The sequence below is a fragment of the Xiphias gladius genome, chromosome 9 (assembly GCF_016859285.1).
Source record: "Xiphias gladius isolate SHS-SW01 ecotype Sanya breed wild chromosome 9, ASM1685928v1, whole genome shotgun sequence".
Taxonomy (NCBI): Eukaryota; Metazoa; Chordata; class Actinopteri; order Istiophoriformes; family Xiphiidae; genus Xiphias; species Xiphias gladius.
In genome coordinates, this window is record NC_053408.1 from 8,101,675 (window position 1) to 8,127,972 (window position 26,298).

The 26,298-nt window shown below is 41.2% G+C and overlaps 2 protein-coding genes across 2 annotated transcripts in view; one reads left to right on the top strand and one right to left on the bottom strand.

The window, feature by feature from the left end:
• Window positions 1-7,687, bottom strand: part of dock1 (dedicator of cytokinesis 1) — a 179,096-nt gene extending 171,409 nt beyond the window's left edge. Inside the window, exon 1 of the mRNA XM_040134778.1 lies at window positions 7,468-7,687. Coding sequence (XP_039990712.1) covers window positions 7,468-7,510 — 43 coding nt within the window. The 5' untranslated portion in view covers window positions 7,511-7,687. The remainder of the gene's footprint in view (window positions 1-7,467) is intronic.
• Window positions 7,688-14,631: 6,944 nt separating this feature from the next.
• Window positions 14,632-24,541, top strand: c9h10orf90 (chromosome 9 C10orf90 homolog). The gene is made up of 9 exons (XM_040134760.1): window positions 14,632-14,662; window positions 15,082-15,127; window positions 16,345-17,695; window positions 19,263-19,415; window positions 19,702-19,826; window positions 20,332-20,503; window positions 21,676-21,739; window positions 22,291-22,381; window positions 24,146-24,541. Exons 3-9 carry the CDS (start codon window positions 16,891-16,893, stop codon window positions 24,182-24,184), a joined length of 1,449 nt encoding a protein of 482 aa, XP_039990694.1. The 5' UTR covers window positions 14,632-14,662; window positions 15,082-15,127; window positions 16,345-16,890; the 3' UTR covers window positions 24,185-24,541.
• The last annotated feature ends 1,757 nt before the right edge of the window (window positions 24,542-26,298 follow it).

Consider the following 26,298-nt stretch of genomic DNA (forward strand, 5'->3'; position numbering starts at 1 on the left):
TTATATCAGCGTCGCTTACAAACTTACCCAAACAATTTCCTGAGGGCAACGCTGCCTAATTGTGAGTTTAGTTCAGACAGAGCATATTTATGGTAATTTGTTTTTTCTTTCATTAACTCCTTTCACACCTACTGGTAACCCTGATTGACACAAAACTCAAAACACACTTTTCGATTGGATTTTGATAAAAGGTGCTGAAATTACTGTGGCTAAAAGTGTCAAATTTCCCATGCCACCCGAATAACGCGGGTGATGGATGGAATAATTTTTTTTAAAACTCTGTCATAAAGGAAAATGCTTTGTCCTAATAATCTACAGTGGAACACACATATTTGTGCCAGTATTCGTAATTTTGTGACAGAAGGTTCAATTCTAGAAGTGATTATAATTCAAATGAAACTCTTTAGACATTAAACTGAGCTGAAGTTTATGAATACGAATCAATAACTTCATACAACCACATTAACTGCCAGTGTGATAAAATATAACAGTTGAAAGGTTATCATATAATAATTTAATGTAGCTGAATCTAAATTATGTAATAACACAGGTCTAGATCAGTGACCTCTGATTCACACTGACGTGTTACACACCATTAGCCATCTGTTAAGATAGCATAAGCAGCACAGCAGGACTCTTTTCAGACAATGGACAAGCTGCTTGGCATGTCCAAAATCAATACTGAGGATCCTGAAGACCGCCTGTCTGTGTAGCCGAGCAATAGGAACGACCCACTAGAGTCACTCACACATACAGCCTCATCATACGTGATCAACCCGGGCGTGTGTGTTTGTGTGTCCATTCTACTTCATGTCCCACTGTCTTTGACAAACCGCCAAGAAGAAACGTCACGGTTGATTTTATTTGGAGGTCCAAGCACGCGCACCCCTACGTGTGTCAACTTTCACGACGAAGTCGCTCTTTAAAGTCAAATTGTGTCAATGTCTGCCACCATCACCCGAGGCAGCCAATAACATGTACAGTTACTGAGCAACAATGAGACTTGTAATAGTTTAGCTGAAGGAAGTCAAATCAGTTTTGTTTTCATGTCACTGATATGGTACATATTGACTTAAGGTGGCTAAAGGGTTGCTCTTAAGAGTACTATAGGTCTAAGCAACATTTTTCTGTATCCTGTGATGTAGAAAAACATCTCCCACAAACATGTAGGCTACACACTGATGATAACATTTGTCCGCATCGACCAGTCCCCCCAGAGGTTACAGTATAAACAAAAACAGCTGAGGCCATGAATGAGGACAAAAAGTCCTTACAAAGGGCACAAATGGTGATTTCACAGGATGTTTACTCATTTCTGATTCATAACATTCAATTCTAGCGCTCTCCAGATTTACTTGTTGTTTGCCGCTGAAGCAGCTCGATGGTTTGCTGCAAAAAGGTTAAAATTTCAAACTCGGTAGAAATCATGGTTGCAAATACTAGTTAAGCTGCACTATAATTAGTAGTCACGAGACACATCGAATTTTCACCTGTATAAATCCAAGGTTAACTTGCTCACAACTGCTTCACTCTCCTTTACCCCGCTCTCTCACCTCAACCTTTCGGATGACAGCGACACTTAAAACAAGATGTAGAAGTGTTCCAGTTTTGTCTCAGTGGTGAGCCAAGAAGGAGTAGTGTGGAACCACTTAGCTATGCACTGATTAAATAGGCCAGCTGTCATTTGTCTTAGCCACCATCTCACAGCAAGCCACTGGGAGCTGTACTATTAGAATTGCCTCACCAAGCAGCGAACCCCATAGTTAATATATAATTCCCTTTCAGAATGAATAATAGCAAAGTCATACTGACCTCCAAAGAGAGCACAGGAGGATGCTGGCCCAACTTTTGGCTAAGACTAAGTGACAGTGCCTAATAAATAAGACAGTTAGGGGTAAATGATCAATGCATTCCAAGAGTAACCCATGCTGGAAATTTTACAATACCCAAAATAGGTATGAATGAGAAGGTTTAGCACACAGCTAGCTCTAGTTGTGATCTAACCGGCACCTAACTTGTCAATGCATGTAAACTAAGTCACAAACAAAGTTTTGAAATTGTTTATGCAGAGTTGGCTGCAAAGTAGAAGACGTTTTGTTTACACATCTGTATGGCAGATAAATGCAGCACAGTTGTATTAAATGGGGAAAAAAAACTTGAGCAGGATGAGGTCCCAGGTGGAGGGTGTAGTCATCACTTTGCACCCAGACAAAAACAGATAATCCAACACCACGATGTACAAACTCATAAAATTGGATAATAATGGTATTAGCTCAGCATTCAGGTGATCAATCAAGAGAGTTGCACACTTCTCACAGTCAGCGCTTAATAAAAACACTTAAGACTCTTGTTACCATACATAACCACAAACATATTGATCACTGCGCCAAAAGAAGGATGTGCAAGACAAAAAAATTGTGCATCCTTCAATATGATCACCTCAATTTCTGTTCGTGCAGTTTATTTATGAGCAAAGGAGGGTGCCGGGTCGATCGTAAACACCACCTGCCTATGACACGCACCAAACAAAGATGAAAATGTTTGTTATCCCCCTGAATAGAAGGGGAAAATAAATAAATAAATAAAAATCAGCCCTCTTCTGCTTGTCTCCGCAGCATCTCCTTCCTTCTCCTGGCTCCTTCCTATTAATCAGCCGCTTTATTTCACTCTAGTGAAAGCACTGTGCCGCCAATTCTGTCGGCCCACCTTTTTTTTTTTAACTTGGACAAACTTTAACATAGGCAGAGAGAGAAATCAGGTACCTTGTTCTAAAACGCAACTGAGAAGTAAATATTAATGAGTAATGCTTTGTTACGGCAGAATTAACAGCGGCACTGTCTGGCAGGGAGTGCAGTGATGACAAGAGCCACATCTTTTCCTTTTCATAGTTATTTTGTCTCAAACAGAGGTGAGACAAGGCATTTTCTGAATTAAATGCAATGAGAACAACTCCTTACATATAAAACCAAGAAGTAAACCGATAACAAGGAATGACTCACAATTTCACTTGCCCATATTTCAAACCAAATAGCTTCAACGCTATAAGAGAGGGGGACATTACAAGGCAGTGAATTTAAAAAACATGGTTAGAATTTATGTAGTAACAAAGACTGCGTTTTAATTGCAACCATATTTGTTAGCTTACTGCGCTTGTGGGTGGGAGATTTTTTCTTGGGTGCAGGGCGATGGCTTCACAAATTACTTATGGCCTCGGTCAAGAGACGAATAAGGGGACTACGTCTCTATTTTCTGCTCCTAATTTGTCACTCACTGCTAACCTGTTCCAAATGAGAACCGTCTGGGGTTGTCAGTCCTGATGGCCTGCAGTCTGTCACACACCAGTTTAAAAATATGATTTCATAGCCACAGAGGAGCTACATTTAAAGCTCAGAATATATATGTGTGTGTGGTTAATTGTCGTCTTAGATAAGCTGCCAGTCCGTGATCTGACCTACAGGAAGCAACATTTCCTTACTGCCCAAACCTGCAGCTGCAAGCTGGAAAAAAGTAAAGCTTGTCCAAATGTATTTTGAACAATCATAGCATTTTCTATGTTGTGAGTTGATACCATGTTAGATTACTTAAAGCAAATTCCAAAGGATCATCAAGGGGTGGAAAAAATTTCTCATGAAAGCAAATGCTCTCAAGGATCTCAAGAACAATGTGAGGATCCAGTAAATAGTCCTGTTGCTTAGTGTTCCCTGGTTTGCTTTCTAGAGCCACAACCCTCTGAAGTCTCTCTTAAGGAACGGCAACATCCTGATGAAACAGAATTAATGAGACAACATTTGAAATTTGCATCAAAAAGTATTTCTGGTTAATTCATCACAGAACTGGGATACAGCTAAAAAACATTTCCCCAAGGCTCTGTTAAATCACTTTTGAGATGTCACAAGAATAACTAGGCTTTCAAACTCCTGATCCCTTTGATTTATGCCAGACTGGGTGGTATTTGACAAGCAAAGAACTGTGTAATGAAATTAGCTCAAGGTCAAGAATGATATGATTTTAACATTTTTCCTTTGACGAATCGATCGCATTACTCCGTCTTTATGATATGAACGTGGGTTAAAGAATGCAGTCAGGCCCTGAGCCCAAAATCTCCACTACCATTTGAAGTTTTGTCAATAGTTCCTTTTTGTATGTGGCTTCCGCGTAAATGTCAAGGTATTCTGTCAATTTAGCAGATCAGCTGAGTTAAATCCAGACTGATTGGCAGCATTCTGAACATACCAGTGGAACTGAAGACATTGTTTGGAGGAGGAAGTCAAGCTAATACCTCCGGGTAACAGGTATCCAAATGCATTATAAACATGAGTTTCCAAAATGAAGTCTGTACTGAAAATATTTAATATCGTAATATTTTGATTAAATACTTTGAAATGAATGTATATCGATATACAAGTAGCAATACTTTAAGGATAAATATTGGTGATTTGAGAAGATCTGAGAGATAGCCAGAATAAATTACTTAAAGAGCAAAGTCAATTCTACGATGGATACGATGGCCGAACAGGTAGCGGCATTCACTGTTCATTTCACTCCGGTAGAAGAGCAAAAAACTTGTGCCAAACAACTACAGTATAATACAGCCTTTAAACACCAGGGACACACACACTTCAGTTACATCATGTCTAGTGCTGAAACGATTGGTTGATTTTTCAAGCAGTTGACGGACGGAAAATTAATCAGTAACAATTTTAATAATTTTTCAGTGGTTCCAGCTTCTCCAGTGTAAAGATTTTCTCTATTTTCTGTCACTGTAAATTCACATTTCTGTGCTTTTCTAACTACTTTCTGGCATTTTGTAGACTAAGCAATTCATTGATTCATCTGAAACAAAACAAAAGAAGACCGATTAAAAAATGATTGAAAAACGATTAAAATAATCTTTAGCTACAGCGCTTATATGTTACGATAAAATCCTGGATGATGTCCAGTCTTGTGTCACAGCAGTGATATATGTGACTGCTATATTGCCCAGCTCCAACTACAACCAACCCCTCTTTTTCACCGAAAAACTCATCTGCTCTTGCTGAAGCTGATCAGCTGGTGAGGTCCTTGATTGCCACACAGAGGAGCATAACACCCAGCAGAGAACTACACAACACAGCAAAGATGAGGAAGAGACAACCAAACCGTTTTTTCACTTATTACTGTGACACAAAACCAACGTGGTTTAATTTCCAATATTGGTTACTGGGTTGGCGCTACCTACCTACCAGCAGAGCCTTGCTTCCACCAATCATCCAACCACTGTGATGTGCGTCAGCTGGTATGGTAACTAAACACTTTTTTGTCACTGCTACGCTCTATGTAAGAAGACAGTGTTACTTATTATTACTGCTGCTGTGAAAGGACTAAAGGAGACGGTGTTCCTACATTCACTAATATAGCCATGGGGCCATTATGAGAATAGTGAATGGCATGACAAAAGTTTTGCTGAAACACAAATAGGTCCATAGTGAGCGCTGCCAGCATAAGGGATCTCACAAAGAATTCATTAGTACTCCTTGGTCAACACATGAAGTATTAAAAAGTGCAATGGCTGTGCACCCCACCAATCCTCCGCCGCAGTGATGTGGCAGCTGCCTCTCTTTCTAATGACTCATCCACTCTCGCAGTCAGTGAGCCCCGTGAGAATTTTCTCCAAGATTTTGGAAGAATCTCAACTTTCAAGATCTCACAGACATTTTGAGAGTATACATCGAGGCGATCATTAGCATCGGAACAGTGTACTTTTCACACACACTGCACGGCACGCACTAACAGGAATCACTGCTAACCGTATCTACCCAAGAGACAACGGGAAGACAGGCTCGTATCGCATGGACTGGGCTGAAAACAGCAGAGCTCATTTGGAGGCTGCAGCCTGAGATGCCAATCAAAGCTTCGGTATAACCTGCTGAACTCTTCCATCAGCCAGCATCAGCACCTCTCATGCAGCTGCGAGCCGCCAGTCCTTCTAATGGCCACAGCGAAAAGGGACTCAGTATGCATGCGGCAGGGCACACTACACACATCACAAATTCCAAACCATTGTCGTGAACCCAGATTCTTCTGGAAAACACGTGTAATTTGCTACATTGCGGACTGAACAGAACCGGGGTGTTCCAGGGATTTCCCAGAAAAATTAGGACCGATTCCATTACACTGTTATTTAAAGTATAGTACAGCGAGTGTGTTTAAGCATGACTGTTACTCTCATGTTTCACACTAACCATTATGAGTCATGCAACTATTTTCCAATATACCACACTTTAAATTCGTCTGGATGTCTTGCCATCATCGGAGTGGCTTATGAGGTTGTGTCCATTTTTGTTTTTTATTTTTTTTCCACATACAATCCGTCAATTAGTCAAGTTATATTACAAGATACATCTTAAAAAAAAAAAAAAAAACATAGTCTGGATTGCAGTCAAGTGTATTACCTGCTGTGTAAACGGCTATGGAAATGTATTCAAAAATTAAATCTGATGCCAAGAGTAGTCAAAGTTTCTGTGACCCCCTGGGCCAAAAATGTAAACAAATGAAACCCCGTGGTTTAATGCTCATTTTTAAAGGTTGCCGAAAATAAATGGTTTATTAGTGGCTGAATAAAAGTATTTAAACATACAAATGTAGGAAACAACCTTATTTCACGAGCCGACAGTAAGATGAGTAGTTAAAACGGGCCCTAGATAAATTTAACAAGTAATTATGTCAGTTTTACAGCGGGACACGGAGTATATATGTTGGCCTGGTAGTTTTTTTGTTTCTTCTTTTTTATTTATTTATTTATTTATTTTTTTTTTTTTTTACACTAAACCCTTCAGTACAACGAAAGCCATACTAGCTTTACGAGGGTATGCACATTCAGCGTTGTTAAGTAATCGCCCTAAGGAGAGAGTGGAGTGGCTAACCGGGACAGAGTTCTCAGGTGAGGACGCCTGGTCTCAAAGCCTTCGAGGAAGTGGAAAATAAGTGACCAAAGGCAGAGGCTCTGCCCGTGTGAAAGACGGAGCCGTGAGCACGGACAACCGACCAACTGAACAGTTACAAGTCATGCGTAGCCTGTTAGTAGCTAGTTAGTCTGTGGCGGAGGCCCCACAACACAGGAAACAGCGCTGCAACTAGGCGCGCCTCTAACAATTCCCAATCCACACACAGTCCTCTTCCTCACAAAAGACAGACATTCCTTGTTTTGCATTTCATGCAAACTGGCTGGCAAACAACCTACATCTGAGATTTGTACCCCCCCCCCCCTCGCCCGCCAGCCAGCCAGCCAGCCAGCTTGCCCCCCCCTCTCCCCAACCAACCACACCGCCAACTTCAGGCAAATTTTAAACTCAAAACTCCCAAACACAGCCCGATGAGAAACAGAACAGCCGGTCGCTTTCCAATAACAATCCTTCCCAAACTTGTGCAATCTGGGAGCGGAGGGCTAGGGACGAGCTAGCGATGGAGCATGCAAGTTTTCTTACGTACCAACACCATACTTTTCCTTTTTAGTGGGCACCCAGCGAGACATTCTCGGTGTCGAGGCTTCCCCGCGTTCTCGTCTCGCCCGTTGGAAAAGGTCCAGACGCGACCTCTTGTTATTAATGTAGACTTTTTTTTTTTTCCTCTTTTTTCCTTTTTTTTTTTTTTTTTTCACTTTTCTCTGAGCTTTGGGGAGCTACTCCGAGCAGCCATTTTCCACCAGTGACAGGACGCTCCGCAAGGGGGAGGAAGGGAACACAACTTTTTTTTTTTTTTTTTTTTTTTTTCACCCTGTAGGCGTTCATAAAGCCCGACTTCCACCGCTGTTTACACTTGGGCGGAAACTACATGACCGATGACAAGTTTTATATCGGTGATTAGTTGACTGTAAATTAATCTACAGCAATGAATTCAAACAATGGGTAAACTGTGGCATTTACCCCGCGTCTATCAATACACAAAGAAATACACTTTATTGAGAATAATTTATGCTCTTATATGTTTTTGTTTTTTTTTTTCACTTTTATAGAAACCTTACCAGTCATGGGTCTTAAATAGAAATTAACGGAAAAGCCAATGGTGTTTTGTTTTGTTTTGTTTTATTCTATCATACAAACTATTTAATACTTGCAAAAACGACGCACAATGCACAAAAAGAAAACACAAACAAAGAAACCAGATTCAATCGGGTATGGGATTAATGCACTGAGTGTGATGATAGAAATAAAAAATAAAAGAATAAGCTTTACGAATACTATTATTTTCAATGGTAAGGGCACAGGTAAGGAGGAGACAGCATATGAAGGTCTGCATAGGAATAAAGAGAGAGGTGGGCTTTGACTGTAGTGCATAAAGTGCATTTGGTTGTATTTTGGGGTAAAATTGCTCTTTGTTTTGTTTATTGGGGAATTAGAACTGATGGGGACAGTTGAAAAATGAGAATTTTTGCTACTTCTATATCAATATACATTCATTTCAAATTTTTGTCCTTCACTCAGCTTGAAATTAATACATAGTAAAAACCATATCAATTACACACACACTATTTCTACATATTTTAATATCATATCATGTATCATGTATTCCTGTAAATAAACGTGTCTCCTTCACTTTATGGTATTAGTGCATGGTAGAGCATGGCCTACAAACAAAAGGGACTGCTCCTCTTACGGTCTCAAAGACCACTGAATTTCAGTTCATGTGGTTAATGTCTACTTCCTTCCCTCTTAATGATGAAGCTGTAGGGGCCTAAGTCAGCCGGTTACCACGAGCAGAAGTATAATGAACTCACAGGAATTGTTTTGTCAGAGCTGCAGGTGCTTGAATTAAAAGACATCAGAGGGACGCAGCTGGTGCACACATTTGAATCTGCTCATCTTTTTGCACCTTCTTTGCACAAATGTTGCATCCTTTGGTTGCATCCCACATTTAGATTGGGTCTCTCAGTCCGAGGTCCCTCCTTTGCGCCCGCTTTCTCCAGTTGTCGTGTTGGAGCACTGCCAGCAGAGGGCGCTGCCGCCTTCAAAACCTATTCTCACACACACGAGAAGCTACCTCTTCTGAACCTTGTTTAAATCTGTCCCTCCTCAGTTGAGTTTTTGATTTGTTTTGATGTTATCTCCCGGGCAGAGCAGACAAAAAAGATGCAAATTGCTTTACAGCATTGCATATTGCTTCTGCATGTGGCTTCTCAGCTTGATAAGGTGTCTTCAAGCAGGTCACAGCAATTGATATTTAAGATATCTCTGTCTTATCTCTGTCTTTGATAGACATTCACAAAATGTTGTTCCACCGAGTGGGACTGAAGTTGCTTTGAAAGACATCTGGGGACTGTTAATCCACCGAGAAACACTGAAATTCATTAAACATCAAAGCAATTGCCGATTCTTTTTTTGAAAGAAGTAGCAAAGAAGTATCTTTGCAGATTTTTGTTTAACCGCCTCTACATAAAATCTGAAGCAGACTACGGCCTCCAGCTTCAAGCAAATTCGTCTGTCTCATTCATTGCGGGACATCATGTGGGTCACAGTTACTTATCCGAGAGGACACTGGCCCGTTTTTTTTTTTTTTTAAGACAGTCTTGCTTAAGTCACATGGCTTGGTTTAGAGGCTTGAGGATAGCAATGCCTCATCATCAGCCACCAACCACGAGATCACAGGGAAGAGCAGAAACAAGGGGAATTCAACAAAGACGATTTCTGAAGCAGTAAGTGAGTCATGGAATAACATGGATAATCTGCTCATTAGTGATGCTCTATCATTTGTAAGGACGGCTGAGTGTTAGGAAGTTTGATCCACTCTTTCAGACATTGCATGGTGTGTCTCACTTGCATAAACCCAAAATTAGACGGCTTAATGATTAAAATGGTGAATGTTAATTATGTTCTTTGTTTAAATGGAGATGTTGTTACGTCAAGCATTGTATGAACAAGTGTTTGTTTTTTCGCCCAACCCTCTGTCTCTTTCCATCCCCCTCCCCTGTATTGGATGTTCAGCCCTTGTGCTCAGTAACGCTCTTGTTCGCCAAAGCGTCCCTCATATTGCTACAGGCCTGGCTGGAGACAGTACCCACTAGCACTTAGTTTATATCAAGACAGAGAGAGTGTGTACTTCCTTAATGCTAAGGACCGAGAAGAGTTGAAAGCCAGTGAAAAAGGGTGGTTTGTCAGTAACTGGTGAGTAATAGTGGCAGCATCCCTGTAGAGTGGTGTAATGTAAGCAAGAAATAGTAGTGTGTCTTATGATCTAAAATAATTCGCACCTATTTCTCATTGTTAACCGTACTGTGATACCTTCTCATAACAGATCTGAAACAAAGATGACCTCAAGGGACTCTTGTGGCTACTAATTCCTTGCAGTGCATTTCTGGCCCGCCTCATGGTAAGAAGTCCAATTGAGCCAGGGGATTCTCATTCATACCTCCCCTTTAAAGGGCTTTTATTCTGGGCTGAATCTCAAGAGCTGTGAGTGGTTACCTGAGCCCCAGAGGGATGACTCTCCGCAGGCCAGCTGCCCACCTACGAAGGCCTCCGAGCTGGCGGCGATCCGGAGATGAGTCCTGCTGGGAGAGCTTAATGTCAGATGGGGAGTATTTGCCCCGTGTTTCCCGTCCTGCACGTGCACCTCGGCCCCAGAGTGCCATTGAAGGAGGCCAGCTGGACGGCTGGCTGGAGCACCTGCAGAGGATGCAGAGCGACCTACTCAGAGCCCCAGTTCGTGATCATGTTCCAGTTTTCAATGATCGTACGACATCCATGCCAGCCCTCGACAAAGAGCAAATAGGACATACCTGGAGACATCATGGGACTCCTTCCTTCAGCAGAGATTCATCTTCGTGTGGGAGTCCCAGCCTGTGTGAGAGTTCGCTGGGCAGCCAGGAGTCCTTCCAAACTGGGTTTTTTACTCCTTCAGAGCGCAGAGGAAACTTGGAGAGAGCTCATATCATGCAGGCCCCAAGGAAGGAACAGGCTCAACTCAGTTATCTTGCTCCAGTCAAAATCGGGTGGCTGCCAATTCAAAGAAAAGTGATGGTGGTAGCTGATGCTTGCAACCAAAATCAGTTTTCGGACCACTCTGCTGGCCAGGTAAAACACATAACTTCTAACAAAGCCAAAGCATATATTCCGAAAATTTTCGAACAGAGCATTCTCCGATATCACAATTTCTATAATTCTTCAGCCAATATTTAGGTCTAAATTATTTGAAAAACAACTTCTGTGTCTGTTTACCCTGATCACCCTTTTAAAATAGGCGTTTGCAAAGACTGTGGACTGATTTAACCTGGATTTTGCACTGACATCCTCTCGAGCTGGGTGATTGTGATGTTAGTGAGACAGTGCAAGCTCTGCAAGTCTGAAATTAAAGTGCTGTGTAATGGAGGTGATGGTGCATAGTGCCAAGTAAGGCAGACTAACACGCACATAGTGCCACAGAGAGCCATTTGTAGTCAAGTCTCAGTTACCCAGGGAGGTGGCCGAGCTCCGGTATCCTTTGAAACCGCTTACTCTGCAGGAACGCCACAAATTCTCCATAGGTTTACGACTCATTTGGAGCTGTGGCGGCAGAGATTGAGCTTTGTGCCCTGAGAGGGCGCAAATCAATGTACAGGAAAAAAAAAAAAAAAATTGTGGGGGGGGATTTTCACCACGGTAACTTCAACTAAAGATTGATTTTATAATTTGTGAGCCCTAGTTCTGAGATCTGAGTAGTTTTGTGAAAAACTGTGAAATATACTTTGTTTGCTGAGAGTTAGATGAGGAGATAAATAACACTTTCATGTGTGTATGGTAAATATTGAGCAGCTTGTTAGCTTAGCTCACCACGAGGTTTTTGGACAGAGCCGGGCTAGCTATTTCCCCGTTTTCAGTCCTTGTGAGAAGCTAAGGCGGTGGCAGTAGTGTTAGCTTCATATTTACCTTACAGACACGAGAGTGATATCGATTGTCTCATCTAACTCTTAGCAAGAAGGTGAAGCAGCTTTTAAACAACTATCCTTTTAAATGTATCAGATGCCAAATTTTCCACCAAGAAAAATTCTACTTTTTTAGGTCAGATAATACTGATTCAAAGGTACTTTTTTGGTGACATCCCGTCTTCTAAGGGCCTTTTTTTTTTCCATTTTTTTTTTTTTTTTACAGGTGAAACTGAAACAACCCATCACTCCAACATTTCAGAAGAATCAAACCACACTCAAGGCACAGGGTATGTACTGACATGCAGTTTGGTCTATCGCTTCACAGTTGCTTGTTTAACAGCTCGGTTTTAGCTGGAGTATAGTTAAAAAAAAAAAAAAAAAAAAAGGAAAATACCCTCATACTTCCAGCAAATGCACAATTATGGAAGTGAGACCATTATGTAAAAGTTATACCTTAGCAATACAAAAAACCAAATTTAACATGAAGTAACTCTCTTGCACAACAAACATTTATCAGAAATACACAAAAGGTTCCGTTTCAATTGATGCTTGGTGCCTGATCAGTGCTAGAACAAATATGGCCACCGAGTAACTGCAGGGGCCAGGTTAGCCAGAGGGAGAACAAGAGCTTATTTCAGGCCTGACTTGCCACAGAGTTTACCTGCATCTAATCAGCTCCTTGCAGCAGTGTTGCCCCTGTCCTCTTTCAGACATCCCACAATGACTGACTGGATGATCACTTTAAACAACCTCCCAAAAGCAAAGTCAATTCCAAGCGACTTGGTCCGGACTGTTAAACCATGGTATTCTGGCAGGATTGCAGGTAAAGGAAATCGGCACTATTAGGCCTGAAAAGCAGACGAAAAGAGTTGGTGGGGAGAGGGAGGCGAGAGGCAGAAAGATAGGGAGAGATGCAGACTGATTGGAGAAGGAGCCCTGTTAATCTTTGAACATAGCAGCCCCACACACTCTGGGTTTGATCTGAGGTTTGATCTTTCAACCTTGTCCTTGTTTATACATAGATTATCCTGGCAAGGCTCCGGCTGCTTGCAGAAATCAAAGCAATCCATCCATGGCAGCAAGGAACTTTGACAGAAATTGTAGGTGTTTTAAGAATCATAAACCTTATTAGCATCATATACACTGTGAGTTAAGAGCTACAGGCACAGGCTGTGATGACATAATGGAAAGTATAATCATGTTAGACTGTTATTAGTTATTATTTACCACCTCCATTGGTTCTATAATATAGATCAGATTGGTTTTTTTTTTCCAAATTTTTATGAACTACATACTGTATAAGCATGATGATTTTCCACTATCAGGTATCGCAGAATAATTTAAGAAAAAACAACTTCAGCTTTGCATTTGACACACAATATTTCCAGTGAGGCTCATAGATCAATTATAAATCTCTTGCTAGTCAATCAAATGAGCCATAAATATTCATATTTCCAGCTACTTCACAGTGAAAAATAACACGATGCAGGTGCATGTACACAAATTGAAATCCCTGCAGTGAGCTGAAGAAAAATGATCAACAAGAAACAAAAATCTCTATGCAGGACTGCCTCCAAATATGTCTTGTTTTGATGCTAGCTTCTTTTGCTCATCTGTCAGTATATTTAAATCCACAATTCCACATCTGAAACCGAATGAAATCAGAAAATTCCAGCCACAATTATCCCAACAAGAATTGACTCAGTTACACCCCGGCTAGCAAATTATCTCCCCTCTTTCTCAATTCTTTTTTCTCTTCAGCCCTTGAAAAAGTAGTTTTAATCAGACTTGAGGTTTCATTGCAGACACTTAGTGCCCTCTCCCTCCATAAAAGTCACATTTAACAAACTTAAAATGGCTTGATGTTAATGAGCAAATGATAATAAAATTGAATCTTGTGCTCCAAGGGCCTTCGTGTTTGGAAGGGCTGGCCAATTTTCACCCTGCTCTCACTTACTATTTAGATAAAACTCATAAGGATGAGGAATAAATTGGGAGGGTGGAGACTTTAAAGGGTATTTGCAATACGGCCTTGCTTCGTTATTTTCCTCTGGGATATTAAGGTCAGCTGTTGATTCGGGTGAAAAAAAAGATCATTTGTGCCCGGCCAGTGGAGGTAATGAGAGAAGATCTCTCAGGGGGCCCACAAGTTGGTTTATAGAGAAAGAGATGAGACATATAGTTATAACAGCAGGAGGAACAATGTGTCAGGAGGCCCAGAGTCCTCTAAAGACACCTCTAAAGACACATTTTTTCTTTTTCAGCTGTAATCACATTTCAGAGTGGCTCTATTTTACCCTCGGCTCTGGTTTTCTCCCTTAAAACGAAAAACACCATGCATTATCCACATAGCACTCAAGAGATATCCCAAAGTGAGAGCCCGTCGCCATGGTAACGGCAGCAGGTGGAAATACAGCCAGACAGGCAGTCGTGGTGGCAACAGAGTATCAGTCAGGGCTGAGAGGCCGACCGGTCAAGTTGCTGTGGGGTGGTGCTAGATTCACTTTACTGTGCCAACGTCAGTTATTGACAGTGTCAACACTGTCATACACTCAGAGTGTGTGTCTGTGTGTGTGTGTGTGTGTGTGTGTGTGTGTGTGTGTGTGTGTGTGTGTGTGTGTGTGTGTGTGAGAAAGAGAGAGCACGCGTTGTTAGGAATGTGACAGCGGATCGTTTGTTTTGCCTTTATACATAGATGGAGAGGCGGAGGGAGGTTACACCAGTTCGAGTGCTTTAGGTGTGAAGACGTGGCAGACAGCTGATCAAGGCTCTCGCGTTATTAAACAGGTAACTTATTACGCTTCTGGTTTTACTGTTTTTGACTTTTTTTTTTAACATTGAGCTCAGGATAAACAATAAAAGAGATAACACTACAATAGTAGAATATTGTGATGGATATCAGTGGATCTGTGTGAGTTGGGGTGTATGTATACCTGGATACTGAGGGGAAATGATGTCTTCTAATCCTAGTGTTATGGTTATATAATGCTTTCTGATGCTTAGGACAATGTCTCCAATTTCTCACCATGATAGATTTAGTGTTTCAGTGTTGGCTTGGTAGGACACTCACAATATTGGACAAACCAAGGGCCTCATTTATCAACAATGAGTTAAAAAAAGATCTTAATTCACATCGAACAAGAAAAGAAAAGAAAAGAAAAGTTTTTATTTTTCATGTGTACTTAGTTTCATTTTCATTTTCATAGCCTCCTGGACACCTGGACTCCTACACATTCTGACCCATCATTTACAGTATGTGAAGAGAGAGTTTAATTAAGAGTTTAATGTCAATAAATAATCACTTATGTCACAAGCCACCCTTTTATAATCTGAATGAAAGGATACAATTTTATTAGAATAAATTAGCCCAAGGGATCAAAGATGAAGTTTTTCAGATTGCAGACTTTAAGTTAAGGGAACAAAATAAAAAAATACACTATGGAACTTGAAAGAGTGGCTTTCAAATCAGAGAAAAATATAGCAGGTCAAGGCTTCTGTAAATGGTGCCCACTGGAATGAAAAACAGTCGCTGAAATAAAAAAGAAATGATTGATCACCTCAAACACAACTGGCTGATGGCAGAGACTTCTTTGCTTTATGGATATTCACAGATGTCAGTGCTTGTGTGCTCTTCAAAAATATGTTCCCTGCCTAACGCAGCATATGAATAAAGCAGTGCAAAATGAGCTATTTTGTGCAGATCACAAACAATATCTGTTAACTTTGACAATATTTAACTAGTGGACTCAATGGAATAGTATTTTGTTAACAGCTACCCTTTTAGGCCAGAAGGTGGTCAGAGCAAAGTAAACACATTCTCAAATGCTAGTGCAATTGGTTGGATCTCGTAGTTTGTGTAGAAATTATTGCTGGCGTGGTTTATGCAACATTGATAAATGAGGTATCTGGGAGGTCACATTGTAAACAGGCTGGTGAGTGCAACAGGGACATATAAGTGTTTCTCTATGCTCCATAAACACCATCAGAATACTCTGGCCCAAAGGCCAGAATCTTTGCTTTTTTGCCCCCCACTTTCTATTGGGGATAGAGTCTCATTGTTATTCTGTGAGGGATAAGTCACGCTGTGTGCTGGCTTTGCCTGCTGCTACTTCCATTACTACTGGGGCATTCACTGTGTCAAGCATGGGGAGAGTCATCTGACTAAAGAACAAACAGCAAAGCCCCGAAGAAAGACAGCTGACCTGCTGTTGAAATACAGCACTAGAAAGATGTCATTTTGTCAGTATATCATGTCGTATTAAATTAGGTTATGCTCCGTTTTCTGTATCTTCCACTTGAAAACAGCAGCTCAAATTTGCAAGATGAAGGTACATCTGTTTTATTGCGCTGATTAATGACAAACCATTTAGCATGAGACATCAGCTACAACAGGAGGGTGGGATGGGGTTTCCATTCATGATTTAGCATCTTTATCACATAAAAAAATCTCTTATATCCATACGCTGTAGGTGCCAGAAAAACAAAGCATTCCTGCTAACGAAGCGGAGAGACCAGTGGGTTGGCAAGCTCTGAGGAAAGGCTGGAATACTGTCAGGGTGTCAGCTTTCCCTAGTTGCAGTCAGTCCATTGAGCTCCCCACGGGGAAAAACCCAGATCCGAACAGGGAGTCCCCTCTGGTGAAAACAACCAGCGTAGAGGCCTTCAAGCATACTCCTCTGCATCGAACAACTTCTACTGAGCCCTGCAGACCACACAGTCTGCTACAAGGGACAAACAGCACAGAGACATACAAGTCAAATACCCCTTTGCATAGCACCGTTCAATCTGTAAGGGCAACAGCCCCACTGCGTAGAACGAACATTAGTTCACAGCCCTCACGCATACAGTCAAATTCTGCCGCGACTACATTCATCCCTCAGAACAAAGCTGGCTTCTCCTCCATCACCATCTCCTCCAGGAAAGTGAGCAGGTCAGGCAGTCTGCCGAGCTCCGACACCTGCAATCACTCCTCCCAGTCCAGTGAGTCCTCTTCTCCACCTCTAACCCACCAGCCCATGGACCCAAACTCCAGGCATGTCACAGTGCAGAGGAAGGCCACTATAGTCAAAGTGACGGAGCAAAGGGTGATGTCCAGCCCTGTTCCGAGCAGAAAAAAGGCGGATACACCACCAGCTATCCATGGTTTGGACACAGTGGTCCACAGAAGAAAGGCTACCATCATCAAAGTGACGGAGCACAGGGAGAGCTACAGTCCAGCCACGGTAGGGTCCAGGATGAGGCACCCAGAGTACAGACACAGCTACACAGAGGGAGTGTACAAGGGCAACAACACATGGAGTCAGGGAAACTATTTGCAACACGTTGCAGCGCCTTCATATCAGCATTTAGATTCCACAAAGAGGCCAAACCCTACTCTAGCACCAAATACATCCACCTCAGATCCAGAGAAAAATGGCAGAACTCTACACAGATCCACACTGAGTCTTTTTGTGAGCAACCCCCCTGCCATAACAGCACCCACTCCCGTAGAGGTTTCTCCGAAAGCTGGTGTACAGAGATCGGACAGGCCGCGCAGACCACTGAGCTGCTATGGCAACGTGTTCGGACACACTGAGCCGAGCAAGGAGAACGCGACACAGCCAGCTGCCAGGAAGTGGAACTTTTGGCTTCCACAAGAGACCAGTATCGAGCCTGCGAACTCCGACATTAATTTCATCAGCCCAAGAGCAGTAGTGAAAGAAGCAGGTCAGCGAGTGGCAGACACCCTTAAACCAAACGGAGACGAGAGAGAAAGATCGCCACCGCCAGAGGATGCAGCGAGGAGAGCGTCTCCCAGTCTCACACTCATCCATGCCCCGGGTAGGTTTCTCTGTCCCACTTTGACAGTTTTCTTGTCAGCACACAGGCTCCCTTTGTCTCTGATCTCCACTTTCAAAGGATGGTGATGGTCTAAAAATACATTTCCTTTGTGCCATTGTTTGTTCTGGCTTGAAGTTATTACACACACTTCAGCATTCTGGGGCTGAACTCTCAGGTTTGATATTGTCTTTCACCTTAGATGTCTTCTGATAGCCACTATTAGATTGTGTTGAAATGATTCCTTTGTCTGTGGCCATGAGTACAACTGACACTCATGCCAGATATATATACGCTTATATATATGCTTCTTTCATTTTCCCACGCATCTCTTTGTACGTATAATCTTTTCCAGTCCCCCTTTTCACTGGCAGCACCGGGGATGCAGAGAAATCACAGGCTGCTAAACATGCACAAATGTAATAGCTGCAATGCAGCTATTACATTTGTGTGTGTTTCTTTGTGGTAATTATCTTGTGGGGACTAAAATCTGTTCACACAGTTACATCGTGGGGACTCACTGGCCATCTGGGGGTCAAAATCCAGTTATCTGTTTACTTTAGGGTAGAGACTTGGTTTTCAGTTATGGTATGACTTCATTTCACTGTTTATTCACAGTCTTATCATCTAACTCTTGGCAAGAAAGTGAATAAATATATTTCCCAAAATATCAAACTTTATTCCTTTAAGGTTAAGGTAAACATCCAGGGAATGAATGCAGGGCTGTTTTAAAGTGTTTTGACTCAAGCGCAAGTCTTATCTCATTTCTTAAAAACAAGTCCAAGTCACGCCACGAGTCTTCATAAATAAATTGTACATCAAGATGCAGGTTTTTCGGGTCTCTGATTGTTGACCGGTAGAATGACACAGCTTTTGAACAGTTTTTCTGTGTTAAGGGTGGTTTTGTTTTTTACAGAACTGAGAAAAAAGTTCTTATAGTGCTTTAGCTAAATAATCAAATATGTAAAATGTGGGGGCATGCAAGACCCGGCTTTTGATGTCTTGTTCACTTTTATTGCTGCAGGATTTTAAAAATTAGGACTTGAATGTTTTTGCTTTATGTCTGAAGTCAAGTCTGTAGGCAGTCAAGTCTCGAGTCCTAATGTTTTTGAACTAAGATGGAATCAAGTCTAGGTTTCAAGTCTACAGCTCTGAATCAATGTATGTTTGTAGGTTGTCCTCACTAGTGACAGAAACACTGTTTGATTATGTAAAATAGTTAAAACAGTCATGTAAAACTACTACTTAGGAATACTGAATATTAAGGTGAATTGGTTATATGAAGTGGGAGTTTTGTGCTGAGCAAGTGTGTTTCTTCATTCATGATTTCTTTTCTCAGTGTGAAATTATTAATTATTCTTTAATCACATTCATTAAGAGTGTCATCAATTAGTAACTGAGGCCAGAGGCAACACAATTTAAATTCAGTGTATGATATAGTCAGCCTCCAAATGAGGCAGGACATTATGAAATAATATTAAAATCAAGGCAGCCAAGTGGTAGATCAATAACAGCCAGTGTCAATGTTTTACCTACTCTTCAGTTACATCAAAGCCCTCTTGCGTTTCAGATCACCCCTCGCATCATTCTCCAGAGGAAGTGCTTGCACTCAATGCAGCTGCGATCATAGCAAATATCAAGCTCCAAAGACAACTCAGTAAGAAGAAAACACCAAATGTCAATTCTGAGAAGGACTCAACTGCATCACCCCTGGGAAATACTGGTATTATTACTTCTCTCTCCCCCTCATACATAATCAGAATTTCTCATGTTATAAAACATTGATCTTGGTTACGAATAACTGAAAATGCTGCAAGGTCAACGCTTTGTTTTTAGAGCTACATCGCTGAATCGATACTGATACAGTGAAATTCCCTGGCAATTACATACCGTGCCTATTTGATTCATGGCCAGAAAACTATTGAGCATCTGTGCATTGCATGCAGGCATGTGAGTCTGAGCAAGGTGTAAATGAAACACAAACAATTAGATTTTCTCTGCCTTGTTAGTGACAGATGTGTGTATGAAGCCACATCCTGATCCAAGCCCAGTCCAACGCCACAACCTGCCTCGTGCGGCCTTTGTTCCACTGAGTCTTGACCCTGAAAGGTCACCGGAAACCGTTTCTCTACAGGTGAGTTCAGAGGTCATTTTTGCAGCTAATAAAACAATGAAAGAAAAAGCTGGGGATTTTGTTTTCCAAATAAGAATGTTAAGCAATTAGATACATACAGTATGTCTGCGTTTTTAAACCAGTATAACCCTAGAGTGATGTTTCCTGCTTAATTTTCATTTTAGAGGCCTGAGGAGGTAAAACTAGAGAGTGTTTCCTGAATGATAAAAAAAAATTAAAAAGAGAATAGAGGGATGTTGGAAAAAATAAAGATATTTTTGTAGCAAAAAATTTTGTTTTTAAATTCCTGCGATGTCAATTATCTGACCCCTTGGGTTTTGAGCCCCAGGCTGGCAACCACTGAAATACCCTAACAAAAGGGAATGACACATTTATACTGGCTTTGGATTTTTCCCATGGGATGCCCCAGGGCTATATTCTGGGACGGAAGGAGTTGACGTTGAGGGGCTGAGCTTAAAGGTTTTGCCAAGAAGAGCAGTATGTTTCTGGTTTTTTTTTTAATCAGGATGCGCTCCAGAAGTCCAGACCGGACTTCATCAGTCGTTCCCAAGGCCGAGTGCAAGAGCTGGAACGAAGGGCACAGGAGAGGAGAGAGCTGGCAGGTTCGGTCGACCCAGAGTCGGGTGCTGCTGTCAGGCAGAGGAGAGCCCGCAGCGCCCGGTCTACCCCTCTGAATGGTACTGTATATGCAGCCACCCTCAGCTGTCTCATCCACTGTACTGCCAGTAGTGCCTGTGCAGCTGCAGTGGCTATTTGCCGCATGACCAATCACACACATACAGATGCAGAACAAAGAACAAGGGGATAGCTGTCAGCCAATATGTGTTGTTTTTTTCCGAGGTAATATTTTGCCCAATTATACATTATATTTCCATATATGTTTTGCTCGAAGGGGTGCTAAAATTCTCTACTGAAATCCAAAATACTGAGTTATCAGTAGTTTTAGACAGGGTAATCCACCATAACTACTCAATGACAGGCAAAATCTGCGTCAAGCTTCTGTACTAATATTAAGCACAGGCAGGAATTATTTTACAGAAAAGTATATAGAAAAGCTAAACAAATAAATAAAATAACATAAAGAAAATGTACAAAGAAAATGATAAAGAAAAGAATGTATTATATTCAGGATGGAGAGAAAGAGAGAGAGAGAGAACTGGCACTCCGGGCTAAGCTGAGACTAAATACAATGAAAGGCACCTGAAGTAAGATATGAAGCAAATGGCTTTATTGCATATACGTGCAAGTGCTGGAAACACTTCTTTGACCTTCAAATGTCATTAACGTCTTGATGCAGTGTTCTGCCTGATGAGATTTCCATACCGGGCGCCGAGCTTCACAGTAGACAATTAAGAATTTAAAGATCTGTGACAGAGACTTTGTAGCTCTCTCTGCCCCCTAGTGGCTGTGAGGGAAAGCTGCGCCAGTGGCTCAATGACAGCCGGGAAAGTGACAGACTTTAGACGAGGTCAGCGGGTTTTTTTAAAAAGTCACAGAATTTCACTGGAGATTTCGTCAATGTTTACCAAACAGATGACGCCCTTCACTTGTATACAATGTTTATGGGAGCTCACATTTCTGGCATAATGCGGATACAAAGTTAAGCTGAACACATTGAAATGGTAGTAGCGGAAGTGGAATTCATGTCCTTATAAAAAAAGAATCTTGTCTATTCTTCCTGTAATATGATGCTATTTGTCTGTAAGAGAGGAAGCCCTCAGACTCTTCAAACACCAGAAAAAAAGCTAGAGTGATATACTTCCATGCTCCTGAGCCTTCAACTCAATCAGCATTGTGTGTGCGTGTGCGTGTGCGTGTGCGTGTGCGTGCTACCTGCTCGTGTGCCCAGATAACCTTTTCAAACCCAGAGATAAAGCCATTACTGGGAAGGAGATGCATCCCAGATCCAAGCAGTGAGTTCCATCTCAATCTCTACCTTGGCATGCTGTCAGGTGCTCCTTCTTTGTAGGCAGATTCATCCTTATCTCTTGTATCACTTTCGCATGTGAAGGCAGACCCTGTATTGATGACATCTCCATACAAAATATGCTGCTCTTGCTTCCCTGCCGACACTTTCAGTCTGTAATTATATTTTTTCCTCCTTTGACACCTCAGTTGTTTACTTTCCTTCCTGGCAGATCCACCAATTGATTAGGAAGATATGTTAAGACTGTGGATTTATACAGAATGTAGTGTTATATATAGTTGATATACACTAATAAGTAGTGCATGGAAAATAAATGGCTGTATACCACCATTTGAAAGTACTTAAAATTATCTATAAAAGGGCTTTTTGAAAAGATTGTGGGTGACTTCATTCTTGGTTGAAAATGTTGTTTTTGGATAATAGATAGATTGATACTTTTTTTTTTTTTTTTTAAGTATCATCCCATAACTGTCATTTTTCCTTACCAGCAACTCTATCAATAATCAAAGAATAAAAAATATTCTAATTTGGTTACAGCACGCTTGCAGAGGTGAAGAGGAAAAAGGATGAAGAGAAGAATAGGGAGGCGTGTTTGAGCAACAGACAGCGAGTTGAACTATTCAAAAAGGTAAAATCCTGTTTGTCTTTTTGTCAAAGCAAAGATAAGTGAATAAGTGAACCCCAAACGTCATTCAATATACGGTACATAATGTATATGGTAGAGTACATCATGTTATTGTAGACTTATTCTTATGCTCCAGTGGTCATCTCCTAAAATTTAAGCATCACTCCTGCCTACTGTGATTTTCCTAAAGTTGGTATGAATAAATATGTGAGCAGAAATGATGCACTGCATCACCAAAAACATGAAAGTAAGGGATAGAGAAAAAAACTTCAAAAGAGCTCACCACAATCTTAATAACAAATACTTGTTTGAGGCACTGAACAGAACATTAATTGTGTATACGACCCACAGGCAATTGAGCAAGTAATAACACACCTTTCTGCTACAAGGTCAATTAAACCTTGCAGAGGGTGAAACATTTTGCAATAATGACCAGCACTAAAGGGCTATATTAATAATGTAGCTTTTCCTCTCTTCACAGCAGTGCAACTATTGAAAATAATGGCCTGCAATGGCCTACCGCCTCTGTTATTGTTAACCGAAAAGACTGGCAGTGAGTGGGGCACATGAGGTTGAGCTCAGAGAAGATTTATACAAAGCCCTGGGGGTGGCTAAGTTGCATGGTGTACACCCGGAGTTTTCCTCCGTTGAAGCGGACAGGTTGGCCTCGTGGCCTTAATAAGAAATAACAATAAATGATGTGTAACAGAGCCTCGTGTTTATTCTCTGGCTTACATTGATTGGTTAGGATCATAGTGCTCTACTGAAACAATTTTGTCATCACTTTTGAAGTAGGAATGATTTTTTTTTAAGCATCTGGTCATTGTTTGTCCACCTCATATTCAACATCATAGTCAAAATAACATATTCCATATATTCCATAATATTTTTGTTATGTGCACTCCCACTACTTTTGGCCCCATGTCACAGAGGTTATGTCTGATTTAGTGCTCCTGGACTGATTGTATGTAACTTTGGAAAGAGACATCGTATAAACAGTAAAGATTTAACGATGTAAAAAAAAAAAAAAAAAAAATGGATGCAAGTGTCAGTTGAAGGATTGTTTATAATCGTTTTTGCTGTTAGGCCAATGAGTTTATTATTCCACAAGAGGTCGCTGTTGCCAAACATTTGCTATTTTCTAGCATTTTCAGTTTGATGACAAAAGCCGACCTTAAAAAAAAATACACTTCAGAGGCATTTCATCATGTGAAGTGGTTGTTTTTTATTTTTATTTTTTTTATTTATTTTTTTTAATTCTATGGCCAATAATTATCATTCTCCAAAGAAAAGAGTTTTATCTGCCAGCGTAATTGTAGTCGCTCGCATTCACTCTGCAACCCTCACCGCGCACCCTTTCTCTCATTATGGAGAGAAACTGTGAACAGTCTCATTGTGCCGAGAAGTATGGGGCCTGTGTTCCCCAAGGAACAAAAGGCCCTTCAGTGGCAGAGAGAGCTACACTGCAGTGCCACCATTCAGCTGAGCTGCAGACTGAGTGGTTTGCCCACACGCAGCTGCTCCACCTACACTGCTGCTGTGGCAGATAACACGGGGAAGATGGGCCCTGCCAGAGGATCCAGCTCGTCCTGAAAAGAGGAGCTAGAAACCTGCACAGTGTGGGTGAGACAGGGACCAGGACCCCCTCCTGTTTTTGTACAGGACAAACAGCCACGGGGCATTCGTGTGGACTAGACTGTTTATCTACACCCATCAGTCTGTCCTAAGTGTTTTATTAATCTGAGTATTTTTGCTTTCTCGTTGCAGAAACTGTTGGATCAGATTCTTTACAGGAGCAACAACTGAATGACTGGCAAGAGATGACAATGATGCCATGCCAAAGCCTCTGGCATTGCATAACAGACTGAGGAAGTGAACTCTGCCCTTTGGCTGTGCTGAATTTGAGTTAAAATATCAGTGTGGGTCATGTTACAGATCTAGCCTTACCTCGGCTTTAGCCCCTGTTTGTTTCTCTCATGTATTGCATGTATGTATAACATTTGTGTTACAGAGCTTAACATGTTTTTTTTCTGAAAAATAAGTGCATGCCAGTCTTTCAAGAACCTATAAGGTCAGCTGACATCTCTTACTGCTGTTTTGAAGGTTTTTTTCACAGTTCTCAAAGACTCTTATGTCCAAAATATGTCAGATGCATAAAAAAAAGACTTTTTAACAGTTTCCCTTGTTGCAACTGTACTATATGTCCTAATCCAAAAAAAGATGGAAGGGAAAAGTTACATTTCTCCTTGCTCATTTAAATAGATACATACCTGATTGTAAAACTTTTTTTAATAGGTTAAATGCGTTTAAAATAGTTGTTTTTATGGAGTGGTGAGAAATTTTTAAATTCAGATAGGCAGTAGGGTCTTTGAATTGTCTTGAAATACCTTCAAAACAGTGTTGAGCGTTGTTAAACTGCTTTTTGGCTTTTTGGAAGATTGGCAAAGGTTTTTCTCTTGAGCAAAACAGATTCTTACCTCTGTGAGTTGGCTGTCCTTGCCACCCTTGTGGTATGCAGTGACCATCAAAATGGCCAGAGTCTGCTCCGTTTTAGTCGTCATGGAATATCACACTGAGACTCATGAACACACTGACTGATACCCTTTCGATGTAACATGGAAACCAGCGATGTATGCTGTTCATCAGTTGTTTTGTTTTCCCTTGATTGCATATTTCTTTTTCCCTCCGGAACACTTCATGTCACGGGATGCGGAGTGACCTCTCACTGCGCAATAAAGCCACATCCACCTGATCTTGTGTGATCTAAAGCGGCGATATAATACAAGATAATTCATTGTGCTCCACCGTCCCATCCAGGACAGTTTTCAGCTGTCCTCATTATACAACCAATGGGCAGAGAGAAGCCCGGAGTGTGTTCTGCTATTATTCAGCGCCAGCTATTAGCTGTAAGATGGAGGAATGTAACCCCTTCGCGCTAGAAATGCCCTGTTAATGGACAGTGCCGATTTGAATGGGATCTTTTGTCTCTGTCTTTGTGTCTTGATGGGGCCTGCCTTCGCGGATTGAGATTTGTGTGTTTTCGATCCAAAGTGAAAGTGCTCGGAGTGCTGCTCAACAACACGATGGAGCTGGGCATAAATCAAAAGTGAGACGTGTGAATATTTATTTTTGGAATAATAGACAACAGAGCGGGCGCTCTTTTCATTACTCTTAGTCGTTATTTTACTACATAGCCCAGCTGTTTCATCCATCTAAATTTGTGCTGATGTCTCGGAGAAGACAGATGATCTCTACTGACCATTTTTTGTAAACCTTATGTCACGTCAATGCACATCCATCTGTTGTGCATTTGGACAGTAGGAGTCTATTAATGACAGCACCCATGGTTTATAATTGTTTCCTTCTTTCTAAAATGAGCAAATTTAGACTAAAAAAAAGAATAAGACATTATTTACTGCGTGTGTTGTTTTCTCTCCTTAAAGATGAGCTTATTCTCCTGGTTTAAGTAACTGATTCTATCCACTGGTCTAATAATGAAAGATGGTTTTACTGTGCATAATAAATCTGATATAAAACACAACTGAATTCTTTATACTTCAACCATGTATTTTATATTTCAATCTAATTAAATGTATTTTCTATGTGAGTTGTGTTTAGATCTCTTTTTTGTTAAATATGACTGAAAAATGTGTGTCCAGGCACTGCCAAAAAGTTGTATATTTTCCAGTCTGCAGTGACAAAGCATCAGAGGCGAGATGGAATGACTTCCACGAAGTTTAGATTTAGTATTGAGTACCATCTGTCCTGGCACACTAACAGAAAGACCCCTTTCACTGCCTGCCACCCTCTGCGCCTTATCGTCACCCTCCAAGCATCCCCCTGGTTCTTAAAAAGAGCAGGGCATCATCTCTCTGTGTCATCCTTTAGCTGAATGATGAGTTCCAGTGGAATCAGCATGC